Genomic DNA, 17,184 nt, shown 5'->3' on the forward strand with positions numbered 1-17,184 from the left:
AAGATAACAAGCCATCGCAGTAAATGTAGAGACAGAGGTTGACACATTTGTGGTGAGTTTATCTTCCGTGGACTATTTTTAAACACTATTTCTACAGATATTACAAAATTTTGATTCTTGGTTGGATTTCATTTGTCCTTTAATCTTTGTGGAGACTTGAAATCAGATGGACAGGTGACTTTCTCGCATGAGACAGTTGGCTTCAATCTGCACATAAAGGTCCTACATCTTCACACTCATCAAGTGGAGGGCATGAGAATATCCCTCTGAGAAGCTGTCATCCAATCTAGCGGTGTAGCAACATTGGCGTGATGCACACCTGCTCACCCTATCGACAAGACCATATTGCTAATGTGAAGCGTGATGATAGCAGTGATAAAAACTGCCAGGAGGCAGACTAGGTAATACACATAACAGACTCCAAGTGCAGTTCAATACTTTAAGATAATAAAAGAAAAAACATTAGGGCCCTAGAGAAGAACTTTTAGGGAATGAAGTCAAATGATAAAATTGAGCACTTTGAGTGAGAGATGAGGTGGATTTTCAGAAGCACCTGAGGACCAGAGGAGAATGCCACACGATTGCCGTGCAACCTTTGATTTGTTTTGCTTCTATCATCTTGACTAATGTCATCAATCAGGAGTCAACACAAAATCTCTATCAATCTTTTGGGAGGCTGTAAAACCATCATTGCTGCATGGTCTCATTTGACAAACAAATTCTGAAAGGATTCATGTGACATGTCCACACAATACATAATCTTTTACAGGACTGTGCTTTCTTCATCAATACAGTGTAAAATAAAAGGTATCTCTGCTACATGTATATAACACCCAATGTAAGCAAAAGCTATGATCATTTTGTGACATACTCCCTTCCTTAATAGGTAAAGTAATAAATAATAATGTTGGATGTCCCATTGAGGAACAATGTATGCATTACATGTTGTACATGATACAATATGATTGTACATTTGAGCAGTTTCCTGTACTCTGCATTTTGTCTGGAAATATGTTGCACAGGGAAATCATGCTCTGTTTTATCCAGTGTTTCCTACAAACAGAGGCAGCAATAAAGTGGCAACAAGTGTGATAAGGCAAGAGGTTTGATACTATTATATGGCAGACAATCAGGTTTCCTTATAAATCCCCCAAACTTTGCACCATTAAACAAATTTGAATGTTTGCTTCAACTTTATCTCCCCTTACCTGCTATACTAGCTACGATATGTAGGCCTATACATGTACCACTCTCATGCTATTGAAAACCAGCACTGTGATAACCTTGCCACATTTGATGAAGTATGCACTGGATGTCATTTTCAAGTACCAACACTGTCACACGACAGTGTCAAATGGTCCCCACATCACAAATGAGACTGTTTAAATCTTCTTGAATTTTGTTTCTGTGTGATATATATAGATAATATTATAATCACCTGAAGTAGATACAGTGTATATGTCTACATGCAAAGCAAGTTTTTGGACTTTGAACTACACTTGAAACATTGAGCGAGGATGAAATATAACAAATGAAATAACAACTGTCAAGGGAACATTTGGTAGTATCTGTTTTCTGAAGTGACAAAATAGGACATGCTGGGTAGAATGTGCATATTGTGATCAGCAGTTTACAGAGCTGCACATTGAGAAGCTGGGCGATTGCAGGCAAAATACAAATGATGAACATTGCAATGCTTTGAACCATACGAGGGAAATGTGAATTCCTGCAGGTAGAATCATAACCTACACATATGCAGGGATTTCATTTAGTAAAGTCTGACTGATTTGCACCAAACTGCTGGCACCAATTTGATAAAAACATATATCATTGGTGGAATAAACATAAACAAAAAGCAATGATGATAAATCTGAAAAAAAAAATCTGAATTTACAGTGTAGGTAAGGACATTATTTCAAATGTCACTGCTCCCTTTCAGGAAATTAGAAGTACTTCACTTAAATTTTCCTAAAACACTATAATGAAGATAAAAAGAGACAATTTGAAAGAGGATCTACAATGTATTGTAAAGAAATACCCACAAACACACACACATATTGCACACACAGAGATGGTCTAAATACAGTTGGTATTAACTACCACAGGAGGAAACAGTGAGCAATATTTTCTCCCTACAGCGCCATATAGCACATCAAGGCCATATGATGCACCTCAATAAACATTCAGAGGAGTTAGCAGGCCATATTTGACTGATTAATATCCTTTCCCCTATCTCACTTTGGCTGTGGGAGCTCTTAATTTGCACACACTCGCTGTAGGCTGGTGCAGCACTTAATATATGAGTTGCCATGGCAATGACAAACAAGGCAAGCTTCAGCTGCTCTATTGTCATAGCTGCATTAACCAGCTGTTGGGAATTTATTCTGCTCTCTTTGCACAATATCAAATGTATATGCACATAATAGCTCATTAAAGAGCTCTTTTCTTGGCCACTCATATATAATGTCATAAGTCATTATTCTTTTGAAAATATGGATTCATGTTTTGATAGAATTGAGACAATACTAATCTCAAAACAATATCAGTTTAATCTTTCCCCTTACTGTGAATGATGCCAAATGACTGTCACATTTGTGTTTTTCACATTTCAGATGGTACTATTACTGCATGCATTTTCAATACCTGCTCTACTTTACAGTGCTTACCAATGATTGTGACAGTGTTGTGTTTGTGCATTTGGGCAATACATGTAACAGTGACATAACTACAAACTGCCTATTTCAGTCACTACTGGTTTTCACAAGTACTGCAGCATAAACAATGATCCTAATATTGGCTGTCCAGTAATATCATTACCCAACCCAGAATAGAGCTTGTAAAGCATTTGATCCTGAATCCCACTGCAGTCATTTTCAACTGGTGAAATATGGTCCCACCTCAGGGAATAAATGTATAAAGTAGTCCATAATTAGAATGCGAATGCGATTAATCCTTTATGTGCTTCAAGTGCCAATTGGCACAGAAAACCAAACAGCATTGTACACACTGTTCAAAGTCCCTAGCACGGATAAGGTTACGACAATTTTTTGGAGTCCTATGCTTTATCACCATTATTTCATTTCATTTCATTTCATTTCATTTATTTGGTAGAATATAAAACAATGTACAATATGCAACAAGAAACAAATACACGCCAGGACACCATTATGCAATATGAAAGGTTTAAAGGTGCCTTGTAAAACATTAACCCATTGAGGATGGGCTGATTTTGCTACAGCACACATTTCCCATAGACACCGGCGCAAATATACTCGGAAATCGTCTTCAAGGGGTTAATAGTGAAAGCAGATCAAGGAGTAGTTTGAACCAAAGAGGAGAGTGGTCGGGTTGAGGTGAAGGGACTATGGCACTGACCATGGAAATGTCACTGCATAATGTAAATATCGCAAAATGGTAAGTCAACACCAGGGCATAGGTAGAACAACAACCTATCTGATGCTGTAATTCTATCTTCCTTATCATCGTCGCTGGATGAGATATGGTGCTGCATGGATTTTAATCCGTGAGTGGAAATGAACGCTGAGCCACGGTTCGCCCAGGGGTTAGCTCTCCCATCTCTCCCTCTCTCTCCCTCTCTCTTGCTCACTCTTTCCTACTCTATTACCTGCTGTAAAATGGGCATACAGTCCATAGTTTCTTTATTTTACAAATTTATGGCAGCTCCTTTTATAACTGTCATTTGTTCAGCTGAACTCAAAGGACAAGTTCACCTTCATTAACATAAGGATTAAGAGAATGCAGCAATATTAGTAGAACACATCAGTGAAAGTTTGAGGAAAATTGGACAATCGATGCAAAAGTTACGAATTTTTAAAACTTTTGTGTTGGAACCGCTGGATGAGGAGACTAAGGCTTGTGATGTCATATGTGTACAACAGTATAAAGAAAATGTAAAGAAAATTCAATATATTTTCACTTTTTTTGCATAATGAGCACTTGACTTGCCTGTTTCTAAAGGCAATGGGAATAATATTACCCATAACATATGTCAGTAACGAGTCAAGGAAATGTGTACTTTTTTCAAAAGATGAAATTTTGTGAAATTCTCTTTATATTTTCATTATATTGTTGTACGCATGTGACATCACACACTGCAGTAGTCTTCTCATCCAGCGGTGACTGCACAAAAACTTCAAAAATACATAACTTTTGAATGGATTGTCTGATTTTCCTCAAACTTGCAATGATGTGCTCTACTAATATTGCTACATTCTCTCAATCCTTATGTTAATGAAGGTGAACTTGTCCTTTAATATGTGGGGGGGGGGGGGGGGTAAGTTCTTCACCAATTCATAAACAGTGTGAGGGTACTCAGCACATTTCATATACAGGAAACATGTAACACAACTGACTGCAGTAATGATAGTCATAATCTAAACTTCTACATGAGCTAGAATAAAATACAAAATATCTTATTCACATTCCCATCATAGCTGTTAGCAGAGGTGTTTTAAATGCCCAAAATAAGAATAAACTTGAAAGTAACATGGCAGTAGGAGTGAAGAGAAATCATCTGTATCTTCTAAAACCTGTAAAATTCTTCTGTACAGAACTTTCAATTTTTTGGTATTTCATGATGAATTTGGACAGAAGACTGAGGTTTATATGCAGGGATGCAAAATCTTCAAGCATGGCCTGAGACACTATAAGGATTATATCACATCACAGATGGCATGAGATATAAAAATGTAACATACCTGAGAGCAGAATGAGATCTCACTGAACTTCTTGGTCATCATGAAGGATTTCTTGTCCAGACTGATAAGGGTCAGCACACTCTTGCCTATCTGAAACACCATAGTCCTGTTGTGGGTGTTCTCCTTCGAGGTCATTAGCTTGGTGTAAGAGTCCATACGCGGCAACGTCCCAAACTGCCTCCCGGTGGTGGTCGCCTCCCCGTCCGTGTGACTTTGCGGGTTGGCGAGGGCAGAGAGCGGCGAGGTTTCGGTACAAAGCCGAGAGGAGTCATTTGAGTTGTTGTTCTGCAGGTTGCGGATTGCCGTTGGGAGGTCCAGGTTTGATCGCGACTTCTCCTCATCCTCCTGGACAATGTCCAGGGAGTGAGAGTGGAAGGGTACCTTGGCTGCCCCATCGGAAGCAGAGCGCTGCCGGTCGTCAGAAGAGAAGTGGCGCTTCCTGCGCTGGATGGCCATCTCGTGCTCCTTGAACTTCTCGATGGACTCATCGATGAAGGTGGGCGGGGCACGCTTGTGACTGACAGATATCCGGCCACAGTACATGACCTCAAACATGGTAGAGTTGGACTCTTTCACATTATCCATAGCCTCTGAGTTATTCACTCCTTCCTGCTGCATGGACTGGGGGATGTTCTCCTTGTCTGACTCTCGAATGCTGGTCACAACAGCATGTACCTGACAAGATAAATCAGAAAGAAAAGAGAAAAGCTGTGAATTTTGTATTAATTCTGGGAGTGTGAAGACAGTGAATTTAATCACAGTCACTATCTTAACCCATTGAGGATGAGTCTTGAGTATACTTGGGAAAGTGTCTATGGGAAATGCGTGTTGTAGAAAAATCAGCCCGTCCTCAACGGGATAACACTGGTATTCTTGACATATCCTTTCATAGATGACTCTAACTAAGTCACTGACAGCGCAAGTGTCCAGACTACTGCAGAGAATTACACACACTGAAAAAAAAAATGGACATGCCCACCAAGCGGCGTTCAATACAGAATATGACCAAGTCCATGACACTTTTTTCAGGAGTCTTAGCAAACCTGGCATGCACCATAACTGCAAAATCACAACTCAAAAGATGATCTAGAAAATACTAACAAAATCTGACACAACACCATGTCAAAGATTAGGTTAGGCGAGCCAAGGATTCAGAAAACCTAGGTTATCTTTGGATGAAGTGAAAAATATACAGAATGAACCAACTGAGTGCAGTTTAAAAAGATAATATTTCAGAGCAAGTGTTTTCTTTTGTGATTTTAATGGAAATATGCTTTCTGCTTTCTCTACCCCTTCCCCTTGATAAAGTCATCAAGCTGCTGAATCCTTGAGGTTCAGATAAAATTGTCAGTTTGATACAATAAACAACAAACAAGTGGGGGATGTCATATCTGTTTACTCTTTCAACAGGTGGCATACACTATAGTCATTCTGCATGTCGAAGTGGCAAACAGACTTTCCATGATCGTGGCAATATCTTGAAAGGAACTGAATCCATCATAAAAAGAGCAGGAATCCTATACAGGATGATTCCTTTGCACATTTTACCATGTACAGCTGTACTGCAGCCATGAGAGGGAAAATTATGGAATTCGGCTTTCGCTGAATCTCGTGCAATTTCAGTGAGAAAAAAACCCCAACTTGAATTAGATAAATTCTAACTGCAACCAGATAATATGCAAAATGTGCTTTAGAAGTACATACAACATCGCTGAAGTCTCGATCGATGCGTCCATAGTAAAATGGAGTCCGAAAGGAGGTAGATGTATATCCGTATCCCATCATCATGGCAGATACAAAGAGTCTCACAGGCAGAGACGATTCACAAGCAGAAGTCAAACGCTGGAGTGACTGTGTCAATGCTCTCAGGGAGCACTATATATAATTCTACCCTATTTTCTATTTTGCTATTAGACGACCATAATGGCATCAAATTAAGCGTTACTCCCAGAGCCTGAGCAGGAGCCGTCACTCCCACCAGCCAGCTACCACAGTTCAAACAGACTGTGCGCTCTTCCAACCCCAGCACCAACTCCACTGAGTGTAAACTCTGAGCGCCCTGGCACCTGTCATAAAGTGAACCAATTAACCCCTTGCAAAACACCCACATCTCTCCTTGCCTGCAACCACTGACTGCAATGAAAAAACAGTGGGGAGATGGTTAAACAATTGGTGCATGAGGTCATTTTGCTTTATCATGTGACAAGACATAATGACTTGTTTGGGGCTTTATAAATCTCTCTCTCTCTCTCCTTCTCTCAATCCCTCTATCTCTCATTGCCATTTTTATTGTAGGTTTGGGCACAGAGACAAACAAAGGTCACTTTACTTCACTGGAACCAATCACATTGCAACCACGCGTATAGTCTTTCAAGGGAGTGAATGAGAGAATATAGGAAAAGAGAGGGGAAAAAAATGAATGGGGGGGGGGGGTATTCAGGAGAGAACTCAAGAACCAGGAAAGTGGCATGGTAGACATGAAGCAAGGTTGCAGCTCAGGTCAGCAGAGCTGTCTGAATCCCTCTCCTGGTCCCTGGAGTGAAGACCCCAAGTCAGATTCAAGAGCACACTCATGGCCTTTCCAATGTCATTTAACCCTTTCAGCACCACAACATCAGGTTGTTATATGGACGCTGGATACAAAAAAAGTTGCGGACGGTAATAAGACTTGTAGAGTATGCCTCCCAGTAAAAGAGACTCCTGTTTCATGCAGAGATCGCAATCCAGAGAAAAAGTTGATTTGGAATTATTAAAAGCAGTAAAACAACAGTTCTCCTTATGACAGTACTAGTAAAATGGTTCTTTTCTCAAACCTAAATGAATAACATATGTTTTTTCCAATTTTGAACATGCGTACAAACAGTTAAAGGGACTGTACAGTACTGGTTGAGGTGTGATTCAGGTTTATAACATTCCTTAGTGAGATAATGAGAAACCTCTTATGATATGTGAAAGAGCATGTAATTTTAAGAAGGATTCAACATTTACTTGATGAAAATTGGTTTTCAAATGGCAGAGATATCCAAAAAAAGTGATAATAATAAAAGGCGACAGGCCACGCCTTTTATTAGGATCTCTTTGTTTCACCTTGTTTTGAGATATCTCAGCCATTTCGAAACCGATTTTAATCACATAAACTTTTGATTCCCCTTAGAATTGCATGCTCTTTGACATCTCATAGAGTGGTTTCTGAATATCTCACAAAACATTAAAAGCTTAAAGGGAAGATAAACCCCAAGAGCAATGTGGATTGAGTGAAAGCAACAACATTAGTAGAACACATCAGTGAAAGTTTGAAGAAAATCGGACAATTGATGCAAAAGTTATGAATTTTTAAAGTTTTGATGTTGGAACCGCTGGATGAGGAGACTACTAGAGGTCATGACGTATGAGTGGACAACAATACCAAGAAAATATAAAGAAAATTCTGCAAAAATCCATTTTTCATGAAAATTACAAATTCCATCAACTTGATGTTGACATATGTTAAGGGTAGCAATTATTCCCCCTGCTTTCTGAAAGCGGTTGGTCCATTGCTCTTTCATAATTCTAGAAAAGTGAATTTTTGTTGAATTTCCTTTATATTTTCTTTGTATTGTTGTCCACTCATACGTCATATCCTCTAGTAGTCTCCTCCTCCAGCGGTTCCAACACCAAAACTTTAAAAATTCATAACTTTTGCATCGATTGTCCGATTTTCCTCAAACTTTCACTGATGTGTTCTACTAATGTTGCTGCTTTCACTCAATCCACATTGTTCTTTGGGTTTACCTTCCCTTTAATCCTTACCTCGACCAGAACTGTACAGTCCCTTTAAAGAAGTATGCCTCGAGCAAAGAAATTAGAAAATTACTCTTTGGAAAAAAAAAAAATATATGTGGCATGTATTTGAGGCTGAAAGTAATGTCACAATATCACATTGGTCAGTAAGTTCAAAATAATCGTTCTTCTGTTTAATACAGGCTTATATGGCTATTGCAAAAAACTTAGATACGAAACAGATCCATGTTTAATATGAAGAAGGATTATATCTTCCTGGAATGCTCCTTCATGCCACCGCATGAAGAGGGCGCGGAGGGGAAAATAAAGTGAAGCACATGGAATCCCCATCTAGTCTGGGGATGAAATCACAAACTCGTCTGAAAACACATAACAGGTGTCAGCTCTGACTGCAGCAGAACTAACTATTATTTCTTAAGATGATGATAATGAGTGAAAAGGCTATGAATGCGATCTGCTGCATTGGTCTCCACAAGAACATCCTTAACTTACCAGTGTGAATGGGGTCTGTCTTCAAGGATGAGCAGCCCACACCACCCCCTTTCACTTTGCTCCAGCTTTAAACTTGTCTACTGTAGATGGAAATCTCATCTACCTGTTCCAAACATTCCAAACAAGAATTCCCCTCAGTGCTCAGTGTGTGCAGAGTTCTGTACACAGTTCTACATTGTAAAGTGTTGTGACTGCTGCGACAATCATATATGCATTTGCAAACGTCAAATGCCTTGCCTATGGAAGATCAAAGATCAAGTAGATTTTTAGTGATGGGAGTTAATCTTGAATGTACTTAAGCACAGTCTCAAATAAACAGTGATGATTAAAATAATGACAACTATCAGACAAATGATCATGCACTTTATTCCCCCATTATCAAGAAACAAAGCTTAGTAACTTCAGAGTAATTGACAATCAGATTAATGAAGCAAATTTAAAAGAGAGGCCATACTAAATCATTCACCTCTTTGAACAAATGAACAGGTATCACACTACTAGCCCATGCAGATGTGTGTGCTGAAATAATTCAAAACAAATCCCTCCTTCTACATTTGAAGGAAAGCACAGAGCTGGTCTTCATATGGACTAACTTTTGAAATTATTTTGTGACGTGTACAGGTGCTGCAATGCACACTGCATGATTTCTATGAATATTATGGAAATGAAAGTTCTGTTTTCACGTGGGAAGAATTCAACACAACAGGACCTCCCATGGCTTGAAACACTGAACAAAATACAACAGGAGTCCTGACAGCCCTGCAACTTCCACACTAAAGAAGCTGATGTACTCAAATACGAAAAGGCACATCTGACATTCTCATTTGAGACAAATTTAGCTGAATGTTTTGTTATGTGACACTTTGGCCAAGTGTGATTGACTCCCTGCTGTAGGTCAAGTGTCCTTACCCTATTTGTTATCTTGACCACCAAAAATACACAATCCTTTGCCTTATGGGCTGGTCAACAGCTACATCACTGGACATTGGTCAAGATTAAATCTGACATATGAAAGGTTGCTGAAGGTTACTGTGGAAAGCTGATATACCAATCATACCCACGTCAAAAAAGAACTCCTTATATAAAGATCATAGTAAAAAAAGAGCTCTTTGCAAAGTCATATGTCATGCTACTCTAAGATGGCATCACAACAAAATTAAGTGTCAACTATCCTTTTAATTTGACTGGATAGCTTTACCATTTTTACCCCCATTTGATCATGAACAACTCCATACACAAATTACACGTAAAACATGATAGATATGCATTACTGGCCAAGAATCAATGCTGGAAAAATAAAAGTGGGTGCCTTATTTCCCTTTTGTAAAGAAACGAAGAGGCATTTTGCATTGTATAGCAAACAAATGAAGGAGATGAGGTGATCCCAGAAAGGTTTTGGATATTGGAATTTGCTTCTATATAGGATACAATGTGTGTTGAAAAGATGGTTTGAAAAGTTAAATTTTGCTGATGTATAATTCCCTTTAAGATTGGCTGATGTTTAATGCTGTTGTGGTAAGTCTTTCCCTATATAGAACCGATGAAAGCTTTCTGTATTAACTTGATCTCTTCCAAACCAAAAACAGCAACATGAACAAAGCTCAGATCATCATCTGGAGCACAGTCTGCACATGGTCCTCAAACCCACAACCGTCACGGTAATCATGCTTTCTCCATTTGTGCCCCCCTCTCTGGAACAATCTCCCTTCCTGTACTCAGGATTCTACTGTACCTCCATTGACGCCTTCACAAAGAAACTCAAGACCCACCTATTTGAAGTACAATACTGATGATTATGTAATTCATGGATCATTTGAACTTGTACTGTAAAAGTGGATATTTTTGCACGAGTAATTTTTCATGCTTGGCTGGGTAAGATGGATTTCACACGTTTTTTATTCCGCAGAATCAGGACACTAACTACTGGAACATATGGCATGCAAAAATATTTGCGTGCTTTTGTTTTCGCACTAGCATCTGGTTAGCGCGAAATGGGTGAAAATTTCCACTTTTACAGTAACTGATTATATGTTTGTTTCTTTTGTCAATTGTCTATGTTTCATTGGTGTTCATCATCTGTATGGCGCTTCAAAACATTTTGTGATATATTTAGACACTATACAAATTTTCCACATCATTATCATTATCATTAGATCTGATGGCAGTTTGTAATGTAATGCATATTCATGTTAATTGGAACACAATCCCAATTTCCATATCTATGCAATTACTGAGTAGTTTCATTTTTGTTAAATGTCCTGCTGTTGCTTAATTGCATGTACTTGAAAGCACTTCCCTTGATCCAATAACTTTTATCTTGCCCCACATGGGAATTAAATGGATCCCGATTTGTTTGCGGTTGGCAATTTAAAAGGCCGTATGGGAAGCTATTCATTATTTGCAAAGCCCCCTCATATCACTATGTGTTCATGTTGGGCGACTTGACTTCTACCGAGGTATCACACATACGGTGTGTGATACCTTCTCGCTCTTACTGTGCCCTGCAAAGACACATGCCTTAAATTACACTTAGTCTACCTTTACTGAGCTAAACGGTATTATAAAATGGGTTCAAGAATGTAGCCAATTGGAAGCGCTGAAATGAGTCACGTGTGCGTGCATTAATTTCTTAGTAAATGCACTAAGAAGAGTCTCTCTTCCACCTCCCTGGCCTGACGTACACGTACGTCACAATGTTTACACTAGCAGTGCGCACTCAATCAGTTGTTAAAAGTGCGTCACGCGCTACTATATGCGCTGTCAATCCTGTAAACAACTTCTAGTTCGGGCCGCTGGCTGCCACAACAGCCGACGGCCTTTCTTGTGCATAACACGTGGCGTACGTATACTCTTATACGTACGTACAGTACTTATGTGCGGGATTTCCGAGTGCGACGTGCGTAAATGTTTGGGACGAACATCTTCGGACATCTTGACTTTTGAGCGAGTGCTACATGTAGCTGACTGGTATTGACCCACAAAGGTACGTGAATAATGCTTTTAGTTTTTGACCCATTTTATAAAACAAATGATGCACAGGATTATTTCGTGGCGTTAGTGAAGGTGTGGCGCACTCTCGAGTATTGACAACGGTTGCAAACATGCACTCGGCTACGCCTCGTGCATGTCGCACCATTGTCAATACTCTCGAGCGCGCCGCACCTTCACTAACACACTCTATCCTGTGCATCATTTGTATAATAACGAACTAGACACATCTTTGTCTCGTATTCTTCTTTAATGGCAACCAAGTATATTTCTTGCATGAAGTTGGGCCAGTTAGGGTATTCCATCCTAGCAGAATCTTTGTCAGACACAAATTGACAAACAAAAAGGCAGACATATACTCACATGGACCACAACTGTATATCAGTAGTATTTTCTTCTATTTCTTTTTTTTTTTCCTGCTGTTGAAATGTGTTCAAATTCATTGAAGGGGAATAGAATATGGGGTAAGGAAGTACACTTGTATGTCTCAAAAATGAAGTGATGAACTACAGAATGAGACCATGTGCAAACTTTAATACATATAAATATTTGTTATATCCGCAAAGAAATGCACATGGCAAATGCAACCAATGATAATGCATCATGGTGACAGAAGTAATGACCAACCACTTCTTCTTTGAATAGATACACAAAATTAACTTTTGCAGCTGTGAGCATGTGTACACAGAAACATGGAAACAACATCCTCAAATCGAGTCTCGATGATCAGTTTCAATTCAAAACACTCAACAGCTCCAGTGTACCACATTTCTTCTAAAATCCTAACTCCTACATTGATAATAATAATAATAATGACAATGATAATAATAACAATAATAATACTAATACTACTACTACTACTACTACTAATAATAATAATAAAACATGGTATCTATGTTAGTATTTTGTTCCTTTCTAGTGGAAATAGATCGGAGCTTAATTTGGACTTTGTTCCGTTTCTGCGAGAAAAAAAAAAAAATGTACAGACCAGGAAATGAGAGGTCTACAATTCACTGTATCAGTCCAACAATCACATAAATATTACATTCAGTGCTCTGTTCTACACTGGAACTTATTTCCTGTATGCACACACCCTTAAAATTGGCATTTTGTACACCATTTTTCCCCCATTAATGCTCTGATGACGTCACTGGGACAGCTTTTTCCCACCTAGCGATTTCAATCTTTCACAAGAAAGGCAGGCCGAAAGAATCAGCTGCAGCAAGACTTTCCACTGGGAAGGATAATAAAGGAGCATATTAAACTGATTTCCTGTGACTGTCACGCATTTTACACGCCAGAGTGCCTTCGTGCAGCTGAGGCGCAACGTGACTGTGATTTCACCATGCGACTCTGCGCATGAGTTCATTAGTTCCTCCACAGTTTCCCACTTAAAGGCAGTCGTTATAGACTACCTCATAGAAAGGGATTTTGCAGAAAAAGAATGAAAAACTGAAATATAAAAAAGGGAGGTTACTAATTTTCAGTAAGATGACAATTAGAAGATCATGCGCCCAACACAATTTGAAATGAGTATTCTTTTATCGTATACATGCTCAGCAGTGGTGGATCCACAAGGGGGTGCACCGGGCACGCGCCCCCCTTTATTTTTTGCTAAAACAAAAGAAATAAAGAAACAAATGAAATGAAACCCGGAAGTAGCACCAGAAATATTTTGTGCGCCCCCCCCCCCTTTACGGAATGCAGTGTTCAGCGTATAATCATATTGATGAACTTAGATTATCACATAAACTTCAGAATCGACTGACTTGACAATTATTATCTTTATCAAAAAAAACAAAACAACCCTTACCCAAGTGATTGACAGGGAAATGAACTTGTCTATATTTTAAAGTTTCCAAGTGTCACACTGAGAACTCCACAGGGACTGCATTTACATCAAGTTTGGTACAAATGGCACATTCTTCTTTTTTTTTTAAAGAATTTTGCAAAACTGCAAACAATTTTGCAAAATTCGAAAAATTAACCGCTCCCGACAATGTTGCCTTCCATATCGAAAAGTGCATGCTACAATGTGCCAAAGGTGAGAAATCACTATGCTTGTCTTTGGAATAGGCTTAATATTCATATCATGTTTCTTCACTATGTCTCTCTGTCATTTCATTTCATTTCACTTCTTTTCCATATCCAGATAATATCATGCATTCAACCACTCACAAAATTGTCTTTCATGTCCAGATTTCCAAAATATTATACTTACATATATTATATGGCAAACACAGTTGTTCACGTTAATTAAATGTGCATTGTGTTACTACCACAAATGTCGGTGTGCATTATGAAGCAGGAGGTAAGGTTCACTGAAGTGGCCATGAAATTCTGTGGACAGACAGCACCACAGTTGGAAAGGTGGTGACACTCAATGATGGTGCATTCTGGGATATATATGTGAAAACTCAAGCAAAGGTAACATTCCAATCAATCATAGGAATGCGATCCATACAGCCCATTCATATCCTTCTAGACTATGATGGCTACCATGGTAATCCACGTAATAACATGAAGGGGGAAATTATGTCTGATTTATTGTTCCTCTTCAGACACCACATGGCATCAATCACCTTTAACACCCTGCTATTACTGTCAGCACCTTGTACATGTAGGTGAATTCATCACCCATTCAAACACACTGCACAAACACACACACACACACACACATACATCTATGTGTCTTTTTTTTTCTCTCTCTCTCTCTTTCTGCAATGTGTACAAAGTCAAGGTGAAATGCATGAAACTTACTGGCACCATCGGGGCATTTCATCCTAGCTCATCATACAAATACCAGTACAGGATTGTAATCTTTAAAAGATGCAATATCTTTTTTTTTTTTTTTTTAATGAACCATACAGTTGGTGATGATCATGATACACATGAACATCACACACATACATGCACAAGAACATCTCAAGACTGTGCACAGAATTTACGCATATAAAGTCTAGACTAAACACACGAGTCCCATCAACAGACCACTCAATGACATAAATGTGTTACATGTCAACACATCATGAAATGAACATGAGAAGTCAGCATTAACAAACGAACTTGTGAATAGCAATATCTATGTTTTACAAGCCTTCAGTCCTGAAAAACAAATCTCTGTAGCGCTTTTCAAGCCAGAGAAAACATCTGAAGCTTTATTTTGCTTTGTTATACTTTGTTAAGAACCTTGGAACGTTCACACAATTTCAGTGCAAAAACTATGTCTATGATCTTGGCAATCTATACAGCATGTAGGCCTACAGAAGGTCACTTCTCACCTATGATTTATACTTCTGGACAGCTTTTACTTATCTTTTTTTACTTTATTTTTTTTCTATGTAGGCCTACAGGTTCTTTTCAGTCAAGGGACCTGAAGTGCTGTTCACACTTGAAATGTAAGCACCAATATCGTTTGGGTAATTAATTTGCATTTCAATGTAATCGAAACCCTAGAACCAATATATAAATTACAGTGATGAAAACTATTTTTCAAGAGCTACTCTTAGAAATGTGTTCAGACTTACTTTGTTTTTGGATAAAACGATGTGGTCCTAATGAAAGGTGGGACCAACCTTTATTAGGAGCACTCGACCACTTTGTTTTTGGATATCTCAGCTATTTCAAAGCCAATTTTCATCAAATAACTTTAGGATTGTATACTCTTTCATATTTCAGAAGTGGTTTCTCATTATCTCACAAAAAACAAGAGACCCGCGGGTCTAGCGCTCACCTGAGTATCGCAAGTTCACCTTTCACACAGTCACTAATCTAAATCATTTACAGCTCTACTAAAATTTGACCAGGCATTCTCAAGTAGAAGATGAAAATGTACAATAAGGGCCCACATTTTTAAAGATTCCTTAATTTGGGGGATTGGGGCCCCCTGGGGCCCTCTGGGTGGGGCATGGTGCCCATTTTGATAAATTGAGATCCTGACCCCCTAGGGATGCTACCTGCCAAGTTTGACGAAAATCCATCATGAGGTTTTCAGGAAGAAGATGAAAATGTACAATTCAGGCCCCCATTTGGACCTTCCAACCCCCCCCCCCCCTGCCCCCAAGAGGGGCACCCCTGCATTTGCTATGAACAAACTACAGTCATTAATGTACTCACTCATAGTATTATCTTAGCTCTATAACTTCTGATTCTAGAGAAGATTTTTAAAGATTCCTTCATTTTGGGGGGTTTGCCCCCCCCCCCCCCCCCAGGACCCCTGGGTGGGGCATGGTACCCATTTTAACAAATTGAGATCCTAGCCCCCTAGAGATGCTACCTGCCAAGTTTGGTGAAAATTGGTCATGGGGATCTCAAGAAGAAGATGAAAATGTACAATTTAGGCCCCATTAGGACCCTCCCCACCCCCCTCCCCTGGGTCCCAAGGGGGGGGGGGGGCACCCCTGATTATGCCATGAACAAACTTGAAACTACAGTCATCAATGTACTAACTCACAGTATTAACTTAGCTCTATCACTTCTGGTTCTAGAGAAGAAGATTTTTACAGATTCCTTAATTTTGGGGGGTTTGGGCCCCCCTGGGGGCCCCCTGGGTGGGGCATGGTGCCCATTTTAACAAATTGAATTCCTAACCCCCTAGGGATGCTACCTGCCAAGTTTGATGAAAATCGGTCTTGGGGTTTTCAAGAAGAAGATGAAAATGTAGAAAGTTTACGCACGACGGACGACGGACGACGCACGACGGACGCCGGACGAAGGGCGATCGCAATAGCTCACTTGAGCCTTTGGCTCAGGTGAGCTAAAAATTAAAACCTAAAGCTCCATCTCAACCAAAACTATACCATCCCATTTAAGAAACTTGTGGTCACAATACCAAGAAACCCATCAACAGAATCTTGATTTTGACTGTGTAAATTTATTGGGTATTTATCACTTGATCACTACGAATCTCCTACTGTCAAAAAATTGGTTGTCAAGCAATGCTCTTCAAAACATTCCCATCAAATTCAAATGAAAATGCATGCTATAAATATTAGCAAGAAAACATGATTGCGTCATGACCAACAAATGTATTCTGTTGTACTGATTGAGCAAATGTACCACAAATCTTGCTAAATTGTATTGATATGTAAAATGGCTATAATGTCATTTGCTCCTCTGATATAAATCATGTGCTACATTTTGTAATGATGGATTTCCATATACTGTAGGACAATATATGTAATTCATATTCATTCATTCATTCATT

The 17,184-nt window shown here is 39.1% G+C and overlaps 1 protein-coding gene across 1 annotated transcript in view; it reads right to left on the reverse strand.

Annotated features, from left to right (window-relative positions):
• LOC140235021 (TBC1 domain family member 1-like) overlaps window positions 1–17,184 on the reverse strand; it is a 119,240-nt gene that overhangs the window by 72,257 nt on the left and 29,799 nt on the right. The window contains exon 2 of the mRNA XM_072315060.1: window positions 4,719–5,393. Within this exon, the coding sequence (XP_072171161.1) occupies window positions 4,719–5,393 (675 nt within the window). The remainder of the gene's footprint in view (window positions 1–4,718; window positions 5,394–17,184) is intronic.

The sequence above is a fragment of the Diadema setosum genome, chromosome 11, assembly GCF_964275005.1.
Source record: "Diadema setosum chromosome 11, eeDiaSeto1, whole genome shotgun sequence".
Lineage (NCBI taxonomy): Eukaryota > Metazoa > Echinodermata > Echinoidea > Diadematoida > Diadematidae > Diadema > Diadema setosum.